This window comes from Drosophila suzukii, unplaced genomic scaffold, assembly GCF_043229965.1.
Source record: "Drosophila suzukii unplaced genomic scaffold, CBGP_Dsuzu_IsoJpt1.0 scf_26, whole genome shotgun sequence".
NCBI classification, from domain to species: Eukaryota; Metazoa; Arthropoda; class Insecta; order Diptera; family Drosophilidae; genus Drosophila; species Drosophila suzukii.
In genome coordinates this window covers 203457-226162 of record NW_027255913.1, presented here as the reverse complement: position 1 = coordinate 226162, position 22706 = coordinate 203457, and the positions used below count along the sequence as shown (strand labels likewise).

Genomic DNA, 22706 nt, shown 5'->3' with positions numbered 1-22706 from the left:
TCATCTCGGGTAACCTTTACTGCAGAATTAAAATTTTCAAGAAATTCCTGTTCAGAGAAATTTGTGGGAATACCCCTAATAACTCTTAGAGGCTCAACAAAGTTTCGCGGAATAAAAGAATTTAAATTCATCTTCTTTAACTAGGTATTTAGAACTAGGGAGTTGGGATCTCGAGCGTTTTGAAAATAAATTTTGAATAGAGAGGCTGCATGTGGAATAATTTCCTTGAAACCGTGAAATTTGATATGTATAATTTTTACTTACAGAAAAAGACCACTCTTGATTTTCTTATTTTCAAACAGCTCACATTCCTTGGTTGAAGCTTAAACAGCAGCTACGCCAACATGATTTTCTCCATATAAACAAGTTAGACGCTTTTCCTCAACGTTTGCTGTGTTCAATTCACTATTTGTAAATTTATTAGGATCTGAAATTGAGTTGGTGTTTTTCTTGGTCTCATCCGCGTTACTTTGACTCCAGTCGGTTGCAGCCACACTTTTCCTATTTGTGTTTCCACTCTCTTCGCTGCCTGAATTGGCGGCCATGTTATTTGGGTTCACAATGCTGTCAGTTTGGTCATCATCACTGGTCATTGTATCCATCTGATTCGCGCTAATATTTGCATATTTTGCTGGTTGAATTTAGATCAGGGGGTTTGCCTTTGGCCGAATCCGTTTTACCGGAGTCCGCCGTGTTAGCCGCTGGCTTTACCAGCCTGCCAAAAACTCACCAAAATAGACCACTTCTAATGGAAGTAATTTTCCTTTTTCTTCACAATTAAAAGAAGAAATTAACACTTCTAAACAGTATTCTACTTAATTTCACACACCTATTCACAGAGCCTTTGATACTCAAAAAAGTAAGTTTTTCCTTGAATCGAGCAAAGCACAACCGGTCTTACTCGCTGCCGAAACAGAAGTGCTTTTTCAAGTTTGGAAACAAAAAGAAGTCACACGGGTCCAAATCTGGAGAATATGGTGGATCGGGAAGCAGTTCGTAGCCCAATTCGACCAATTTGGCCTTGGCGAGGGCGGAAGTGTGAGCCGGTGCGTTGTCATGATCTAAGAGCACTTTTTTCTTCGCCAAATGAGGAGAATCAGCCAAATAATTCGGCATAGTACAGCCCTGTGACCGTTTTGCCCTTCTCCAGGTATTCGATGTAGATCACACCTTGTGAATCCCAAAAAACGGTGGCCATCACCTTTCCGGCCGATGGGACAGTCCTCGACTTCTTCGGAGCAGTAGTGTCAAGGCAGATTTGACATATGAAGAATTAGAAACAGTTATTATTGACATAGAGGCAATATTAAACTCACGGCCTCTCACTCCCATTTCTTCCAGCCCACGCGATCTGTCTGTATTGACTCCAGGACACTTTTTGATCGGTGGACCAATAACCGCATCTCCCGACATTCATAACAAGGAGGTACGATCTGGGCTAGTGACAAGATGGAAACAAGTACTCAAAATCAGACAGGATTTTTGGAAAAGATGGAGCCACGAGTACTTGCAGGAATTACAAAACCGATCAAAATGGACAAGGAAACAAAAGACGGTTGCCGTAGGAGACCTTGTGGTGATAAAGGAGGACAATATGCCGCCGTTGCAGTGGCCACTAGGGAGAATAGTGACGGTACACGCAGGAAAGGACGGTGCAATCCGAGTCATCAACATCCGGACTTCAGCAGGAGAATGCACGAGAGCAATTCATCGTCTGGCGATCTTACCACTTGACTCTCAAGGTGCACCCGAAGAAGTGACGAAAAATGTCAGAAGGTCTCCAAGCTTATGTTCCAATTCATAGTGTTGCCGGCCAACACCACCCAAGCCGTCCCAATCATGGCAGAACCTCCCGTAAAGGTGGGTCCATTACCTAATAATACGGGAACATATGTAGAATTAAATAATAGAATAGCTCTAATGTAAGCAGAATGGACAATCGTATCATATTTTGAACTACGGTTGTTAGCGCAGGAAATCTCTGCATTTAAGAAAAATATCGAAGAATTATTAACCTGGTGCCTTCGAAGCGGATCTTGTCCGATGTGCTCGTACAGCGAGATATATGATGGTCAACAGCTATTCGATCATCATCGACAACGGAGAAGAGCCCTGAATCTGGTAGGACATCTCGCCAACGGACTATTTTGAGTTCTAGACTCTCAATATGCGCAGAATATGGAGGACGTCATCATCAGAATCCAAGCTAAGGAATTGTACAACACGCATCTGTTTAAAAATCAGACTTCGATTTTAGATAGTAAAATAAACGTGATGAAAACCAGTAATGATGAAATGGAAAGTAGGGAAAGACATATGGAAACACACGTCACAGACCTCGATAGTACCATACGACCTAGGAACATGGCACAAGTGTCATCAGAGCTAACACTAAGAGCAGGGCATATTAAGAGGACACAGACAGCAGTCATCAACATTATAACCGGACTAAAAAGGGGCATAGTCAGCCCAGCATTAGTCTCCGTAAGTCAGATATGAAAGGAGCTTATAAACATACAGGCCCATCTCCCGAAAGGGAGGCGGCTACCTGTTACACATGAGGCTATGCATGAATCTATCAGGTGATGTTCTCAGAAGTCCAGGAATTGGACGATACCCTTATATTCCATACTAAAATACCATTAGTGGATGACGAGGAGTACGACGTATATCAATTGACACAAATTCTAGTCGCTACCCAAGATCATATAATCGTAACGGAGACAGAAACCAAGTATCTAGCGATTAGTGATCATCGAGATCGACATTTCGCACTAACCGTGGAGGAGCTGAACCAGTGCACGAAGATGTCAAAAGGACCAATATAAATCAAACTACGTTGGGTCCAGCGCACGAGCAATTCCAATGCGCCCTGGCAGTCATTCAAGCTGAGCGAAAACGTATCTGCAAACCCGAAAAGATTAACACGACAAGCATATGGTATCCCCTTGATGCTCCAAATTCTTGGATTTTCGCTACAACACAGGAGATAACGCTAACCAATGCTTGTGGGGACGAACGAGGAAAAATAACAGTACATAATAATGGAATCATGACAATGAACGCGGACTGCATTGCAAGGAGTCCAATAATTACGTTACCCAGCGTTAAGGTCGACAACAGAGAAAAACCGGCGACAATTATTACACATTCGTTCAAGAGACCAATACAGGAGAGTCATCAAGACACTATCATACATAGCAGTAAAACGGGCAACCTAAATCACCTGCGGGGAGAAGTCCATCAACTTCAAGAGCAGCTAGAAAAAGTGGACTTAGAGACAACATCGAATACGCAGGCGAACTCCGTTAAGCCAAACTCCATTGCAGAAGGTCTCGTAATATTACTGTTGCTAGCAGCAATTTTTGTACTCATCAGAAAGGGTAAAAATACAAGAATGTTTCACCAAGAGAACGTCGCACAACAGAGCGTCACTTCTCCAATACCTATAAGTCGGGTGAAAACGCTATCAACCACAAAATAAAAAATCATTGCTATTTAAGATATTCTTAAATTAATTAGGTTTTAAGGTAAATAAAAAAAAAGAAGAGGACGTGGTTATTACTCATGGCCCGAATCACTATTGGAATCATAATACATCTCCAGGGGATCGGTACTAGAGTACCGAACAACAGCAAAACGATCGTTAGGAAGAAGGATTAAGGAGCCGTCGTGGACGTCACAGGCCGATTGGGAGGATAACGCAGGCCATCTATAATAGGACCACACGGAGTACGGATCAAGACCGTGCGGCGTTTACGACGTACATAAAATCCTGGGATATTATCCAGTATGGACCAACACGTGGGAACACAAGTATAACGCATCGAACCGTCAAGGTCTAAAACGATTACGCAATGATCAACAAGCGCCATTGCGACAAACTGAGACCCGACGCACAGAACGCAGCAGTATTTATAGATGATTAACGAAACCTCAGCAAAAAAGTATATATACATACTTAACTGTAAAGTAAGCAATTTTATTAAGCATTAAATACTGACAAAGGCAGATCCAATATCGCATTCAACACCGATATCTGATTCATCAACCCAGGATGACACGTCAGCGCGAGTTACCGACCAGTCGGTAGGTAACGACCCCCCGGCCAAGCCACCCAGAGCTACCCTAGAATTGGTACGCTGACTGGGCGGCCACTTCATATTTATACGGATACAATTATGTTGCAATCTAAACAATGTACAAAATCGGGCAACGACCACTTGAGTCGTTGCCCCGCTAACGTTTTGCTGACACTGCAACAGGATGCCCCGACCCTCAGGAAATATGACACGAGCAGCACTTGGATTGGAGTTCCAGATAAACATTCATTTATTTCACTTGTAGTTATGTATAAGCATTTTATGTATTAGCATATAAGACTCTATGTACACTTCGGCAGCGGCGGCTACTCAGCCACCGCTGAACAATATAGTTTTGAGTTTGAGAATTAACTCCAAACATAGCGGTACCATTTTATTCCGAGACTTAAAACCAAATCAAGAACTATCCGAGGACCAGTAACCAGAACCAGGAGAAACCCACTCTTTGGATCCAGGAACGGAACCATAACTGGCGCAGCCGACTGACGAATCAGGATGGACCTTATCATCTTTGTTACATTGTAAGAAGTACACACAATAGGAAGGTGAAGTATTCTTGTGAATCAATATAATGCCCGAATTAAAATGAAAAGATGCAACCGTGATAATATGACAAAACAAGCAAAAAAAGTTTTATAAATTTAAAGGACGTGTAAAGAAAATTAAGGAAAAATAATAATAAAGAAAAAAATAAAAAGAAGAAGAAGATGAGTGCAGTGCAATTCTTTGAAATTAAAATAAACTTGGCCAAGGCCCAATGCCGTCGGCAAATCTTAGCAAATTGGAAAAAGATTAAAGTTTACTGTGAATAAAGTTGTAAAAAAAAAAATAAAGAATATATAGATACAAATAATTATCAAAAATTTGTGAGAAGTTAGAGTGATTTAGTACTGCAATCCCATCGAGTGTTTTGCAGGATTTCACCAACAAAAAAAGAGAAGAAAGAAGAATAAAGATTAAAAGAAAAATTAATATATAAATTGGCGAAATAGTTCTGCAATCCCATCGCGTGTTTTGCAGGACTTCACTAGCAAAAAAAAAAAAGAAAGAAGAATAAAGATCTAAAGAAAATATATATATATATAAATTCGTGAGATAGTTCTGCAATCCCATCGCGTGTTTTACAGAACGTCAATTTCACGATTTATGGCAAATTGTGTTATTGATCTCGCTGATGTTTTTAAATAAAAAATAAAAATAAAAATAAAAAAATATTAGAAGAGAAGATATTATTAATATAATAAAAACTTTATGAAACAATTCTTGTAATCCCATCGCGTGTTTTGCAAGGGTTTCAGTTTCAAGGTGATTCAAGTGAACTTCATTGAAGGCTGGTTTCAGTACACCTTATATACAATTTGTTGAGAAATAAGAAATCTTTTGCTTGTTTTCTTATATACGTCGGTAATTTAAATCTTGGGACCACCATTCACCAATGGAAGGGTTTTCTTATGTAAGAAGTTGAGTAAATAATATTATCTTACAGGTAAATGCCACAAGAACACAGCACCGAAGAAAACACTCTACACTACAAGCTTCAAATCAACACCAGTAACTTTAAGTACATACGACACGATATTTTTAAGCATATTTTACACCTTACACTGAGCAAATTTTTTTTATTTTTCCCTAAAAGTAACAATAAATTAATTTAATGCCTAATATTGCGAAAGTTAGGAATTTGCTACCTACAAACAAAGTCACCACTAGAAGAGCTAGTAAAAAACAGACCACTAATAGCCAGACAACTGAAGGAAATTCGCTGTCATTAAGACCAATAGTTACACCCTCACCTGCGACCATGGACTCGAGCAATAATTCTTCACCATCTCACCTTAGTTCTGCGGTTGTAAATCATGCGGATTTGTTAGCTTCTATGAAAATTCCAGACGTTATTCGTTTCTTACCTCCTTACTCTGGGGACCCCTTTGCTTTGAACGAATTTATAAACAATGTGGAAGAGATAATTCTAATGATTAGGGGTACGGACCAGACTCCGTATGGACAGATGCTTCTTAGGGCAATTAGACAAAAGATAGAAGGCAAAGCAAACGAGGCAGTAATCGCTTCGGGAGCTAGACTTATCTGGGACGATATTAAGGATGCACTGACAAGGCACTGCAGAGACAGGAAGGACTCATGTCAGAGCTTTATAATTTGAAACATAAACAGCTACCCTTGCAAAGATCTTATGATCAAATCACAAAAATTAAACTAGCATTGTTCAGGATAATCGATAATGAGGAAACTGAACAACTCGCGATTAGAGTTAGACAAAGGGTAGTGTCTCAAGCTTGCTTATCAGCGTTCCTCGCAGGGCTCAGAGGAAATTTGAGCGCCATAGTTAGAGCTTTCAGACCAACAGGATTGGAGGAAGCTTATGATATGGCCATGAAAGAAAGAAATTTGTATTTTGCGGAAAATGCCACGTACAGTGTGCAGAATAGGCAGCCAAATAGGCAAAACGATCACGAACAATCAAAAAGAACTAACAGCAAAAGCCAACAAACAAGAAATATTCAACAATGACATAAAAGAGAGATTTAACAATATTACGGAACACATAAATAGGGAACAAAAAATAATTAACCAATACCTAAACAACTACAAGAATATGATTTTCAAAAACTTAAATTCCGAACACCATATATCACACACACTGCAATATATATCACGAATTAACATAAATATTGATGTATTATCTAATCATTTAAATAATATAGAAGAAAGTATGTTACTTGCCAGACTAAATATTGTACCCAATTTCATTGTATCAGAACAGGAACTAACGATAATCAGACATGAGTTAAACGATCCAGAATTATGTAATTTGTCTAATGAACATATTCTCGACATACTAGAATTAGATACTTTCATGATCGGAATTAAGATCAATTTTAGAATTAAGATACCCACATTTAAACAGGACGTGTACCAATTTTCACACATCGTCCCCTTACCTATTAATGAATCAAAATTTTTAATACTACCTAAGTATATGGCATACCATGATGCTAAAGACGTACATTACTTTATGAACAAATGTAATAGGGTAGATAAACATTATATCTGCGAAAATTTGTTATCAATCAGAGACAATCCTGAAACCGAGTGCCTCAATAGCATATTCACGCTAAATGCTGCCAATTGTAAAGTCAAGGATGTAGGAAACAAAGAAATAATAACGGAGATAGAACCAGGACACATCCTAATTTTAAACACAGTCAACTCTACCATTGCATCAAATTGTACAACGAAATTCTCTATAAAGGGATCTGCTCTAGTGACGTTCAAAAACTGCGAAGTATCCATCAACCAAATTTCCTATGACAAAGAATTGTCACTATACGAGGAGAAGATAGACGTTACAATTCCAATTATACAGAACATTAACTTCGCCGACCATATCGAAGACATTAACCTACACAATTTAAACCTAAGGTCCATCAATGCTTCCAACTCGATCATTTATTGGAAAAATTTTACAACTACCAATTTTTGAGCGGTATATTTACTATTGTTATTCGGAATCGTAGTATCAGTCTTGTTGATCAACATGAAGAAGAAGGTCATATTTTCCACCATACCAGAGCCGAGTTTCGTGACATCCACACCATCACTGTGGCCGTCACTTCAATCCAGGAGGGGAGGAGTTACCGACCAGTCGGTAGGTAACGACCCCCCGGCCAAGCCACCCAGAGCTACCCTAGAATTGGTACGCTGACTGGGCGGCCACTTCATATTTATACGGATACAATTATGTTGCAATCTAAACAATGTACAAAATCGGGCAACGACCACTTGAGTCGTTGCCCCGCTAACGTTTTGCTGACACTGCAACAGGATGCCCCGACCCTCAGGAAATATGACACGAGCAGCACTTGGATTGGAGTTCCAGATAAACATTCATTTATTTCACTTGTAGTTATGTATAAGCATTTTATGTATTAGCATATAAGACTCTATGTACACTTCGGCAGCGGCGGCTACTCAGCCACCGCTGAACAATATAGTTTTGAGTTTGAGAATTAACTCCAAACATAGCGGTACCATTTTATTCCGAGACTTAAAACCAAATCAAGAACTATCCGAGGACCAGTAACCAGAACCAGGAGAAACCCACTCTTTGGATCCAGGAACGGAACCATAACTCGCGCAAAACAGGACTATCGCTACGGTGCCAGGCCAGGACAGCACGCCGATAAACCAGGACGGACCCGTCGTCCAAAAAGAGAAAGGACTCAGGATGAAGTTGGACAGCGCGATCAGCTGGATATCGTAGATTAAGCCTAGTACTCACATCGACGAAAACCGCGAGCTAGCCATAGGAGTGAGCGAGAGGCAAATACGCGGCTAACGCTTTTCGTTGGGTCCTTTTTTCAGCGCGGTACTCAGGTAAGCTAAGGAAATACCAAAAAAATACCCGATTTTACGAGCGAATTTCGATGAACGCCGTTAGCCGCGGGCCAAATAAGAAATTTAATCTTTGGCGGTGTTCGTGCAAAAGCGGTGTGGAATTTAAAAAATAAAAATGTAAGGAAAGTTTCAAAAACGCCTGCAGGAGGTCAGTGCAGATAAAAAAAGGTCGCCTTATCCAAGCTGTTGCCCATTATTGTGGGATTTCACCTCAGAATAGTTGAAGTGCTGTAGAAGATTTACTAGAGAATCCCAGTGGGAAGGAACATGCGCAGTGGGACTTCGCTCGGTCTCCGACGAGCTCTCTATTGAGGAACCACCGGACTCCACCTCCACCAGGTGGACTCCAGCTTCTTGGCAGCTAAATCGGAGATGAAGAACGCGCCGGGGTTTATAGGGAGGAGGAAATAAGGTCGCCCACTAAGGGACAGCTGGAGGAGCCATCACCAGCCATTACGAGGATGCTAGGCGACTTGATGCAGCATCAGGCGGAGAAACCCCGTTCCCAATCCGGCTCCCACTTCCTCAATGTCCAATATGCATGTCGGGACTCGGAGCTGGACTGCAGATGGCGCGGGAAAGATGGCGAAGCCTCCGTGGGACGAGAAAAAAGTTGTATACTACTAATTTGAATAAATAAAACATTCTTTGAACATTCCATTTATTTTTATGTTAACTTCTTTGTGCATCAGCTGACCCTTTCTTGGTGGCTGCAGCAGTCTCTGTTGACACTGTGGTAAGTGAACCTACTGCGCCTATGGATACAGCTGTTTTAGGTGAAGTCACTGCTTCTCGAAGTCGGGTGGTAAAAAAACCTTCAGTGCCGGCTACGGTGCCGACCGTACCTATAGGTACAGAAGTTACCGTTTCTGGCTCTCAGCTTAGTGAGGTGCAATCTGCTGCTGGGGGACCTAAGAAATTATCAGTTGTTCCACATAGAAAACAATTATTTGTTTCGAGATTCACCCCAGATACCACATCTGAGGATGTTTTGGAATTTATTCGTGAAAAATTCCCATCCGAGAATATTTCAGTGGAACAATTTAGATTTTCATATGCTCGTAGTATATCGTCGTTTAAAATATTTGCTCCTCCTGATGTGTTTAAGGTACTACTTTCTGAAAGCTTTTGGCTTATTGATGATTTAGTAATAAAAGAATTTGTTCCCAATAAACCGAGAACAAATAACAGACCTTCCACTGCGCCAAAAAACTAAAAAGTTTATTTTTGGTTTATCAAAATGTTAGGGGACTAAATATGAAGCTACCCAAGCTTTATGCTGACTCCTCTGCATTTACTGCTGATATTTTGGCTTTTACGGAAACTTGGCTGAAACCAGAGATATCTGACAATGAAGTTCTGTCAAACAATTTTAATGCCTATAGGACCGATCGCTCCTCACGTAGGGGAGGCGGTGTGCTGATTGCCGTTAGCACTAGCCTAACATCCGAGAGAATTCACTCTGATACTCCTAATGAAATTGAATTTGTTATCAATCATTATCAATCATTCTCAATATTTGTTACATGTTCCTATATTCCACCTGGCTCTGATTTAATAATTTATGAGCACCACCTGTCTGCGATAAAATCTGTTCTATCCCTTCTTTCTAACAGTGACCTTTTGATTGTTTTGGGTGACTTTAATCTCCCTGATATTTCTTGGTCTCCTCCTACTGACTCACTAGTCGCTATACCTCTATCCTCCCATGATTTTGTAGATGGTCTTCTAGAATTATCGTTACAGCAAGTAAGCTTTATACGGAATTCATTAAATAGACAACTAGATCTTGTGTTTGTTTCAGACCCGTCTGAAGTCACGGTATCTAGAATTGACGCTCTTGTTGTACCTGAAGACCGATATCATCCAACAATGGAATTGACAATCTGCCTCCCATGCGTTGATACCCTCTCTCCTTTAGTTTCTCAAACTAAAGTGAGATGTTTCCGAAAATGTAACTATAAAAAACTTAACGACATGATTTCTCAATATAATTGGACAGAATTGTACAATTGTATGGATATTGAAAGTGCCACTGAACACTTCTATATAGTGTTAAATACCTTTTTTAATGAATGCGTTCCTGATAGGTTTCCTTCAAAGACAAACAGGCCACCTTGGTTTACCAATGCGCTTCAAAGACTTAAAAACCTTAAGACAAACACTTATAAAAAGTATAAGAAATCGGGTAAGCCATCTGATTTTTCGAAATATGTGGTGGCTCGATCGGATTTTAATGTTCTCAATAGTCATTGCTATTCTATGTATTTAAGTCGATGTAAATTTGAATTTTTAAATGATCCGAAGCAGTTTTATAACTTTGTCAATGCCAAGCGTAAGTCGTCAGCATTGCCTTCATCGGTACGTTTTAACTCAATGGAGGCATCGACGGATTCTGAAATTGCTGATTTACTTGCCGAGTTTTTCCAAACTACTTATAGTTCGGCTGCTTGGTCAAATTCTAACTACCCTTATCCCTTAAATAAGGCAAATTGTATCTTTACCCCTGAAATTACGGAAATTTCTATCGTTAGAGACTTAGAAAAAACAACGCCAACTTATTCTCCTGGTCCTGATGGACTCCCCGGGTGTGTGCTTAAGTTTTGTGCGTCAACCATATGTAAACCGATTCTTAAACTTTTTAATTTGTCTATTTCATCGTCAGTTTTTCCTACTATCTGGAAGGACTCTTTTATCATTCCACTTCACAAAAAGGGTGCGAAGGCGGATGCCCAGAATTACAGAGGTATTTCTAAATTGTCGGCAATTCCTAAATTCCATTTAAATTTGAACTGCCTTAAATACAACGTTATGACTTTTCATAGGGGTACTCCTATTTTTGTTAGTTACTCTCTTCAAAATACGCCACTCGATCGTATATATTCAGTTAATGACTTTGGCGTTCTTCTGGACCCAAAACTTAAATTTGACTGCCACATAATGTCCACTGTCAGCAAGGCAATGAGTGTTCTTGGGTTTATAAAGCGTTGGTCAAAAGAATTTGATGACCCTTATACAACCAAATTATTATTTACCTCCCTTGTCCGTCCTATTTTGGAATATTGTTCTTCGGTTTGGAGTCCACAATATCAAGTGCACATTGACCGTATTGAGTCGGTACAAAAAAAATTTCTTCTTTTTGCCCTTCTTAGTTTGAACTGGGATCAAAACATAAGGCTACCTTCCTATCAGAGTAGATTACTATTGCTTAATTTACCTACCCTTGCAAATCGTAGAACAATGCTTGGTACTATTTTTATGCAAAATCTTATAAGAGGTGATATTGATTCTGTAGAACTTGTAAACCGCCTAACTTTCAATGTTCCTGTTAGACTAATACGAAATTATTATCCCCTAAATTTGCCACGATGTACATCTAATTTTTGTCTGCACGAGCCCTTTCGCGTTCTATGTAATAATTATAACAACCTTTAAGCCTAGTACTCAGATCGGCTAAGAGTTTCACTAGTCGAAAAATCTTATTCTTTGTATTGTGACCGAAGTTTTTAAAGTTCACCCGCAATGCATGTGGCATGGTCTTACTGTCAATTTAAAAAAGAAGATTCTGCTGGTGCACAAAAAAGTTAAAATATAAATAAATGAAATGTTTAACGAATGTTTTTATTTATGTAAATTAGAGTTACTTTAAGGCTTCCTTCTCGTCCCACGGATGCTTCGCTATCTTTCTTGCGCCATCTGCAGCCCAGCTCCGAGTCCCAACAGGCTGGCCAATAATGGCTGGTGATGGCTCCTCCAGCTGTCCCTTAGCGGGCGACCATATTTTCTCCTCCCGCTTTAGCTGTCAAGTAGCTGGTGGAGGTGGAGTCCTCAATGGAGAGCTCGCCAGAGATCGAACAATGTCCCATGTTCCTTCCCACTGGGATTCTTTAGTGGATCTCCTCCAGCGCTTTAACTTTTCTGCGGATTTGCCCCGTTGTGGTATTGCTTCCTGTCGGTCAAGTCCCACAACAATGGGCAACAGCTTGGATTAGGCGTCCTTTTTCATCTGTACTGACCTCCTTTAGCCGTTTTTGGTGTTTTTTTTTCCATTTTTAATTTTTAAATTCCTCACCGCTTCTGCACGAACACCGCCAAAGATTAAATTTCTTTTTCTTTGGGCCGCGGCTAACGGCGTTCATCGAAAATTCACTCGCGAAATCTGGTATTTTTTCTAGTATTTCCTTAGCTCATCTGAGTACCGCGCTGAAAAACAGACCCGACGAAAACCTTTAGCCGCGTATTTGCCTCTCGCTCACTCCCATGGTTAGCTCGCGGTTTTCGTCGATCTGAGTACTAGGCTTTATCATTTAATTTGCACTTCAACTTCTATCCCGGTATTAAAAACTAATATTTTAACTCATTTGCTTCATTCTTAGATGCTTCTTTTATTTTCATTTGTGTCCCGTCTGTATTTGTTTTTTGTATCTTCCTCGCGAACTCGTATTTTTTGCCCAAATTGATAAAAGGGCCCCGCGCGTAACAAGCACGTGCTTGGTGTCGTTGGGCCACTTGTTTGTACTGCTCGTAGTGCATCAACGTCCATCATATAATAAATTGCTCCAGTTGATTTGTTTTCAGTTTGTCAACAAACCTACTGCCTGACAGTAGGACCATGCCACATGCATTGCGGGTGAGCATTGAAAATTCCGGTCACACTACAAAGAATAAGATTTTTCGACTAGTAAAACTCTTAGCCGATCAGAGTAATAGGCTTTACGTCAAACAAAACCAATCGGACTACGTATCCGCAGTTGGTTTCCTCGACGAAAGATTTTAGGACCATTTGGATAAAGAATGTGCAGTCCTTGTGTGAGACGAGTAGACTTCTCCTCACATGCGAACTGAAACACGATATCCGTATAAGGGACCAGCAACATATCGACAAATGACAACTAGTGGCTACTCTCCGCTTTTATTGACGAGCCCGTCAATGGGGGGGAGAATGTTCGTAGCCAAAGTTACTCGGCTCGGTCTAGCAAGGTTGCGCAGCACGAGTCAAACGCACGCAACCCCCAACACGACGGAGTTGTAAGTTGTCAGCGAGCATAACATACGATCAATGCAACTTATACGGAACAGCGACCAGGCGCACAGTAGCAGCACACTATAGTGCCGACGCTGCAAGTTTAGGACATTCGGCCAAGACTCAGCGGACCATTGCAGCGTAGACGTCTAGTCAACAAACTAGACTAGGTCAACCCAAATACAGCTCAAACCCCAACATGAGGCTTGACAAATTAGATAATTTATACACCCAAATTTCCGGGTCATAATAGTATTTAAGCTCTGATCAACAGCTTAATATAGTCAGTTACAAATCTAAGCCACCACAAGACTTATTACTTCCATCACCAGGTGACTCTTTTCAACTCACCCTAGCACAGATCTTCGATCGCCTGTGGGTCGGCACCATACTACTCTAGTTACCTGTGACGCGACGCGATCGTCCTGTTCTATCTAGTGTCCTTGTGCCAGCGACCACAACACACTGTTGATCCCCGGTTACACGAACATTCGTTAACTCACCCCACACAGTCCTGTATAGCCTGTGGTCCAACACCGTACCACCCATAGTCATCCGTGTCGCGACTGTAATACACCAGCGTCCCCGTGCCCGCAACGATCGTTAATGGTATTTTGTAAGTATACGGTCACACTTAATGGCTTGGCTATTTCCATATGCCAATGGACAAAGCGAGATAGGAAAAAAATGGGGACTTGGTTAAGAAAGCATAATTTTTAACAGCATTCCTTGTAGGTATTGGCGGATGTGCCATAAGAGCAGCACATTTAAAACCACATTGACAAAATGTATAACAGAGATATGGCAAAGGAAAAAGTTGTTCAAAACAAATGCAATTTTGGGGCAGCTTGGGGTCGCTTGTTGTACTTAGCACGCGCCCTCAAATTATTTCTTTATTTTAGCCTAGTACTCAGATCGGCTAAGAGTTTCACTAGTCGAAAAATCTTATTCTTTGTAGTGTGACCGAAGTTTTGAAAGTTCACCCGCAATGCATGTAGCATGGTCTTACGGGTTTTTGCCAACCGGAAAACAAATCAATTGGAGCAGTTTAAAATAGAAGTGTCTGCTGGTGCACAAAGAAACTAAACTGAAAACGAGGAAGAACGCTATAGTAAAGTACCTCGACTATCAGATACCCGTTACTCAGCTAAATGGAGATATGCAAGCAGCAAAGCGAGATTAAAATGCGCCACCTAACGGCGGTAGACAGATTTAGAGTGGGCGTGGCAAATATTTTTTTAGATCAATCGATAGGTATTAACAATACCAATACGTTTCAGTTAAAATTTTTATCTAGCATGAAAATTGTGGGCGTCACAGATTTGGGCGGTTTGTGGGCGTTAAAGTGGGCGTGGCAAAATTTTTTTAGGTCAATCGATAGGTATTAATGAAAACAATACATTTCAGTTAAAATTTTTATTCTAGCATAAAAATTGTAGGAGCCACAGCTTTGGGCGGTTTGTGGGCGTTAGAGTGGGCGTGGCACTCTGCTGAAACAAACTTGCGCTGCGTAAGAAGCTCAGGAATCTGCACGCCATATCTCCATAGCCTAGCTCTTATAGTTTCCGAGATCTCAGCGTTCATCCGGACAGAAAGACGGACAGACGGACATGGCTAGATCGACTCGGCTAGTGATCCTGATCAAGAATATATGTACTTTATGGGGTCGGAAACGCTTCCTTCTGCCTGTTACAAACTTTCCGACGAATCTAGTATACCCTTTTACTCTACGAGTAGCGGGTATAATAAATGGAATGTTCAACAAATGTTTTTTTATTTATGTAAATTAGTAGTTTAAAGCTTCCTTCTCGTCCCACGTGTGCTTCGCCATCTTTCCCGCGCCACCGCAGCCCAGCTACGAGTCCCAATGGGCATACTGGACCTTGAGGAAGTGGGAGCTGGATTGGGAACAGGGTTGATCCGCTGATGCTTCAGAAAGTCGCCCAGCATCCTGGCAATGGCTGGCTATGGCTTCTCCAACTGTTCCTTAGCTGACGCCCTATTTTCCTTCTCCCTATAGAAGCCAGCGCGTCCTCCAGCTCCGCATAAGCTGCCAAGTACCTGGTGGTGGTATCCGCAGTCCTAATGGAGAGGTAGTCGGAGATCGTATTACTTGTGGTTCTTCTAAAAATATACTTTTATTAGTACAACGCAACCAAATTATTTTGGCCAGATCTTACTTTCTTTGCAAGGAGACGCCCGGCAGGGTGTCCATGTAGGCAGCGAAGTCCCACTCGGCATGTTCCTTCCCACTGGGATTCCCTAGCGGATATCCTTTAGCACTGCAACTATTCTGCGGACTTGCCCTGTTGTGGTATTGCTTCCGGTCGGTGAAATCCCACAATAATGGGCAACAGCTTCGATTAGGCGTCCTATTTCATTTGCACTGACCTCCTGCAGTCGATTTGGGGGTTTTCCTTCCATTTTTATACCCTTGCAGAGGGTTTTATGATTTCAGCCAGAAGTTTGCAACGCAGTGAAGGAGACGTTTCCGACCCCATAAAGTATATATATTCTCAATCGGCATCACTAGACGAGTCTATCTAGCCATGTCCGACTGTCCGTCTGTCCGTCCGTTTCTACGCAAACTAGTCTCTCAAGCTTTGAAGCTAAAGGGCTGAAACTTTCCCAAAAGTCATATTTTTTTGCAGGTAGTATATAAGTCGGAACCAGCCGGATCGGACAACTATATCTTATAGCTCCCACAGGAATAATCGAAAAAAAGATTTTTTAAATGATATCTTTGTTGTTTTTCAACGCTTGGAAATAACATATTATAATTTGTTCTGAACTTTAGTTGAATTTTTATCAAAATCGGACGGCATATTCCAAAATATTTTGAAACAAATTATAGCTTCGGTGTTTTCTGACATATTGTCTTCTACTCCTGGAAATATCATTCTTTTAATATTTCAGAATTTCGAATAAAATTTAAATAAGATCGGACGACTTTATCAAATACAATAGCTGCCATAGAAACGATAAGATAATTGATGCTTAAATAATACATAGAGCGTTATATTTCGTTTTCGGTAAACATGGACGGTTGTAAACTTAAATCGAACAATATCTTACAATTTTTATATTTAGTTCTTATTTTTCGAAAAATCGGAAAGCTCTTTTCTTTTTAATTAATAGTTTCCAAGCCGCCTTTGCACGAACACCGCCAAAGGTTAAAGATTAAATTAAGATTTCTTATTCTTTGGGCCGCGGCTTACGGCGTTCATCGAAATTCACTCGCTTAATCTGCTATTTTTCTTGGTATTTCCTTAGCTCATCTGAGTACCGTGCGGAAAAACAGACCCGACGAAAAGCTTTAGCCGCTTGTTTGCCTTTCGCTCACTCGTATGGTTAGCTCGCGGTTTTCGTCGATGTGAGTACTAGGCTTTAGTATAGATTATCAATACCCATCTATATGCCAAAAATTATTCAAATCAGACCATTCATTAAAAAGTTATAACCAAATAATAATAAAAGCATAACAAATTCAACAGATTGCGAGAGGGATGGATATTTTTTATCTGGGAAATCTTGCTTTGTTAGTAATAGTAATGAAAGGTAGGTGGCGCTCTTGTGTGTGGTGTGCAATCTCGCACTTCCTATATGTCATCTGCTTTTGCTATTTTAAGCGGACTTCTGTTCACATAGAGAATCGGTGAAGCGAACAGCTGATCGGCATAAACGAGAAGGGAGAGGTCGTGCAAATTCAGTGGCTACGAAAACAAAGCAAAACAACGCAAAACTAAATACAATTTGAACGCTAACATGGGGAATGATTTCAGCGCCAAAAAGTTATTTTTATTGATATTAGCAAATTGATCAATGATGAGATATCCACTGAAGCTAGTTTAGTGAAATGAATAGGGGCAATTGGGAGACAACAGTGACGCCACAAGAATTTTGTACGTTTGGGTGCAATGATGCCAGGACTTGCCAAGAAACACATAAGCTGGAGGTAGGCCATTTCCCTAAAAAGAATATAAGCATTTATTTTCAAGATAAGATCAAATGCTGGATCCGAGCCATTGAAAGGCTCCTTGGGCCAGCACCAACAAAAATGTCTTTATAACGGCGATATAGCTCAAATGCATTTCCTTCTCAAATAAATCCCGAAAAGAAAGGACAAAAATCGCCTCGACTCGTAAATAAGTACTGAAATAATCACTGGGTACTTAATCGATTAACGCGTGCAGCGAGTTGCAGAGACTTTTTCCCGTCTCTTTCCTACACGTGTATTTCTTATAGCCTAGTGCTCAGATCGGCTAAGAGTTTACCTAGCCTAAAAATATTATTCTTTGTAGTGTGACAGAAGTTTTCAAAATTCACCCGGAATGCATGAAGCATGGTCTTACTGTCAAGCAGCTAGGTTAGTTGCCAAACGGAAAACAAATAAGTTTGGAGCTATTTGCACAAAGAAATTAAAATAAAATTAAGTGGAATGTTCAACAAATGCGTATACCCGTCCGGCAGGATATCCATGAAGGGGCAAAGTCCCACTCGGCATGTTCCTTCCCAGTGGGATTCTCCAGTGGACCTCCTCCAACACTTTGACTATTCTGCGGATTCGCCCTGTTGTGGTATTGCTTTCTGTTGGTGAAGTCCCACAATAATGGGCAACAGCTTAAATTAGGTATCTTTTTTCATCAGCACTGACATCTTCCATGCGTTTTTGGGGTTTTCCGATGCACGAATTCCGTCAAAGATTAAGTTTCTTATTCTTTGGGCCGCGCCTAACGGCGATCATCGAAATTCACTCCCGAAATCTTATATTTATTCTGGTACTTCCTTAGCTCGTCTCAGTACCGCGATGGAAAACAGACCCGACGAAAAGCGCTAGCCGCGTATTTGCCTCTCGCTCACTCCAATGGCTAGGCTTTTGAATGTTGCGATAGGCCGAAGAGAGGGAATTTCGGTATCGGTTTTATGTAAAAATTTGCCTAAAATTGGTTTTTTTTTTCAGCTTAATTTAAGATGATGAAGAGAGCCTAAAGTGCTTGTGGAATTTCCTAATGTACCAAATTTCTGTTATTTTTTAAATTTCTTTATGATTTCCTTTGCTGCCTGTTCATCTATCAGTTTTCCGAGCTGAAACTCTGTCTGGGTTTCACCTATGCCAAAAAACCAACTGCTTCACACTGACAGACTGTGTGGGAAGAGGCTATTGAGCGGACGGTGGTTGAATCTCTGTGGAAAAAGCTTATAAGAATTTTAGGATATTGATAATTAATTTCGATATCGAGTTGCAAAGACATATCATTTAAAATTTACATATTTTTAAGATTTGTCCGTAATTTGTTTAGAAACCTTCCCAAAATTGATTCATCAACGCTTAGAAGTGTCGCGGAAGTAAGCAACGCTAATAAAAGCGTTGGGGGAGAAAGCAACGCAAATGAAAGCGTTTCCCAGAGCTCAAAACTAAAAGGCGCAAAAGAACCAAAAAGATTTTACAATCAGTTAAAGACTTGGTCACTAGGTTCCGAAGGTAAGGACGGTAGGAAATAGAAAACTATTTCTTGCAATGTCGGAAACCATGTCGGGCGATCACCAAGTCTTGCTAAAAGGGCATTCGTCCCAGTACTTGAAATTAAATGTTGGTGGTCGCTTGTATTATACCACAATTGGAACACTAACTAAAAATAATGACACGATGTTGAGCGCAATGTTTAGTGGTAGGATGGAGGTACTGACTGATTCGGAAGGTTTGTTATAAATATAAATATAAATATAAATAATATAAAGATGGTGTTCTAGGATGGATTTTAATCGACCGATGTGGAAATCATTTTGGTATCATACTCAATTTTTTAAGAGATGGCGCTGTTCCGCTGCCGGAAACTAACAAAGAAATTGCGGAACTGCTTGCTGAGGCCAAATACTACTGCATCACGGAGCTGGCTATGTCTTGTGAAAGGGCCCTATATGCTCACCAGGAACCCAAGCCAATTTGTCGCATTCCTTTAATAACTTCGCAAAAGGAAGAACAACTTTTAATTAGTGTATCTTCAAAACCTGCTGTTATTCTTGTGGTACAGCGCCAGAATAACAAGTATTCGTACACAAGTACTTCAGATGACAACTTACTAAAAAATATTGAACTTTTCGATAAATTATCGTTGCGCTTTAATGAACGAATTTTGTTCATTAAAGACGTAATTGGGCCAAGTGAAATCTGCTGCTGGTCATTTTACGGACACGGCAAAAAAGTAGCGGAAGTCTGTTGCACCTCAATAGTTTATGCAACCGATAGAAAGCACACCAAAGTTGAATTTCCGGAAGCTCGTATATACGAGGAAACTCTGCAGGTCCTACTTTATGAAAACCGCAATGCTCCCGACCAAGAACTCATGCAGGCGACGTCTTCAGCACGAGTGGGAAGTGTTAGTGGCACCAGCATGCATCAGTATACAAGCGACGAGGAGGAAGAACGCACTGGACTGGCGCGATTACGATCCAATAAGCGTAATAACCCATCTTGATTTATGTAAATGTTTTCGATCACATAGATTTGATTGTTTTTTAACCGGCCTATAAAAGTAAACACTTATTTTTACTTCAAAATAAAATGTACAATATTTACTAGAAAGGTGCGCTGAGGGCGTAATTAATACCCATTACTCTTAGAGTAGAAGTCTGTCAATCAAAAACACCTTTTAAGGAGGTAAAAATCTAGTAACGATCGCACCTTCAACAAACAAAAGTTTTGATATAAACTTTTGTGAAGAAAATGTATTATACGATCTACTAAGTAAATACACTTCCTAATTTTTTCTTATTCGACACGCTTTATCAAAATCGTACGGCCAAACACAGGCATATTGAGTTGAAGCATGCCGAATGTAAAACATTTAGAAAGTGTATTTGGTAGTTTGTATAATACATTTTCGTCACAAAGTTGATATCAGAACTTTTGTTTGTTGAAGGTGCGATCGTCACTAGATTTTTACCTCGTTAAGAGGTGTTTTTTTTTGATATGGAAAAGTTTTTGTAATAAACATCAACCAAATAATTAATCTACTTTCCCAAAAGCCGTAGTGTGTATTGTTGGTTTTCCTTGTGGTTAGTAGAATCAATGTTGAACCCAGAAAATAGTCCAGAAATTTGGTCTCAGTGGCCAACGGCCACGGGAAGATTTTTATTATTCAATTGTCAAATTATGAGTGACTTACACCTAGCTATTTGCGGCTGCGCTGCCTGCAAACATTGGCAGTGGCATAGAGTAAGAATCTATATAGAGGCGCCAATTGCTCTGCCCGAACCTCTGCCATAGAGTAAGAATCTATATAGAGGTTTCAATTGCTCTGCCCGAACCTCTGCCCAACCTCTGCTAAGAGCTAATTCAAGGCCAAGTTTGAAGCTAACTTAGGTGCGAAGCAACAGCAATAGGGATTTCGATTAAAAACAAAAACAAAACAGTGAGCAAGAGCGGTGCAGAATGAGGTGGGAAGGAATTACAAGTTCGATCAAACTTGTCAAAAAGAGGGGAAATAAGCATTTTTCGCCTAGGTGGCATCATAGCCTCATTATCTAAAGAGAGCGGCAGAGCAATTGGCGCCTCTATATAGTTCATTACTCTATGCCTCTGCTAAGAGCCAATTCAAGGCCAAGTTTGAAGCTAACTTCGGTGCGAAGCAACAGCAATACAAAAACAATTACAAAACAAAAAAACAAGTACAAAAACAAAACAGTGAGCAAGAGCGGTGCAGAATGAGGTGGGAATGAATTACAAGTTCGATCGAACTTTGAAAAAGAGGGGAAATAAGCTTTTTTCGCCTAGGTGGCATCATAGCCTCAATTTCGAAAGAGAGCGGCAGAGCAAACGACGCCTCTATACATTATTACTCTATGCTTTGATATATATCAAACAAAAACACCTCTTAACGAGGTAAAAAGTAGTGGCGAACGCGCCTTTAACAACATTTTCTGATATCAACAATTGTGACGAAAAATGATATTACATTCGATAAAATAAATAAACTATATTAAATTTAAACAAAAAATGTTATAAATCAAAAGTTGAGGAATTTCAAGGGCTATATGCTTTAAAATGAGAGAAATCGTTCGACTCGATTTTGAGAAAATAGTCAAAAAGTGGTTTTAAAAAATAACTTTTCATCATAACTCTAAATCTATTATATTCAAACAATTTTACTGTATGAAGAGTATTTAGCACATTAAATTATCTTTTCAGAGACATATAACACGTTTTTGTAGCATTAGTTGTTAAATCTGGCTTTTTTTTTTGATTTCCCGCTAAACTAGCGGATTTTCCAATACTCCAGGACCCACCTCCTCCAGAAACGGTCTCGCAGCATGCGAGCAATCCTCCACTACTTACGCGTAGGACCTTCCTTGGGCAGCTCCGCATCCAATCCAGGCGTATTCGGCAGGTTAGCTGCTCCCTTGAGCAGATCGTTTGGCGTCAACGGCGCCTTTTGGTCCGCATCCACCGGCAAGTGGATGAGTGGACGCGAGTTCACCACATTCTCCGACTCGATTAGGAAACTTTCCAACACATGATCCCTCGGCGCGACTTCCTTCAGGGTATGGCTCGTATGACTCGTTTGACGCACTGCACCATCCGCTCCCATACTCCGCCCTCAGACGTGTTCGATGGGTAACTGAAAACTTATTCAACGCTTCTGCTGGACAACGCACTCTGTATCCTCTCCGTCTTGAACACGTCTCCAAATCGCCTGGCCTCCCTGTCAGCTCCCACGAAGTTCTTGCAGTTATCACTCCGCAGTCTATGAATTGGTCAGAACTCCGTGTTCATCCACGTAATGCGCCAAACCTCGAATCCACCGGCAAGTGGATGAGTGGACGCGAGTTCACCACATTCTCCGACTCGATTAGGAAATTCTCCAACACATGATCCTTCGGCGCGACTTCCTTCAGGGTATGGCTCGTATGACTCGTTTGACGCACTGCACCATCCGCTCCCATACTCCGCCCTCAGACGGGTTCGATGGGCAACTGAAAACTTATTCAACGCTTCTGCTGGACAACGCACTCTGTATCCTCTCCGTCTCGAACACGTCTCCAAATCGCCTGGCCTCCCTGTCCGCTCCCACGAAGTTCTTGCCGTTATCACTCCGCAGTGTATGAATTGGTCAGAACTCCGTGTTCATCCACGTAATGCGCCAGACCTCGAATCTCACTCGAGC

At 40.7% G+C, this 22706-nt stretch overlaps 1 protein-coding gene and 1 long non-coding RNA gene across 2 annotated transcripts; one reads left to right on the top strand and one right to left on the bottom strand.

The window, feature by feature from the left end:
* Nucleotides 1-15540: 15540 nt before the first annotated feature.
* Nucleotides 15541-18704, bottom strand: LOC139354821 (uncharacterized). Its single transcript, XR_011605676.1, has 2 exons — nt 15723-18704; nt 15541-15666 (listed from the first exon to the last, which is right to left on the bottom strand). It is a non-coding gene; the product is annotated as an uncharacterized lncRNA (long non-coding RNA).
* A 94-nt stretch (nt 18705-18798) lies between these two features.
* On the top strand, nt 18799-20125 carry LOC139354820 (BTB/POZ domain-containing adapter for CUL3-mediated RhoA degradation protein 3). Its single transcript, XM_070999067.1, has 2 exons — nt 18799-19241; nt 19294-20125. Exons 1-2 carry the CDS (start codon nt 19061-19063, stop codon nt 20016-20018), a joined length of 906 nt encoding a protein of 301 aa, XP_070855168.1. The 5' UTR covers nt 18799-19060; the 3' UTR covers nt 20019-20125.
* The last annotated feature ends 2581 nt before the right edge of the window (nt 20126-22706 follow it).

Coding starts and splice junctions, on each gene's coding strand:
- LOC139354820 (XM_070999067.1), top strand. CDS start 19,061: ATGTCGGAAACCATGTCGGGCGATCACCAAGTCTTGCTAAAAGGGCAT. Junction 19,242..19,293: donor GGTACTGACTGATTCGGAAG/GTTTGTTATAAA, acceptor ATGGTGTTCTAG/GATGGATTTTAATCGACCGA.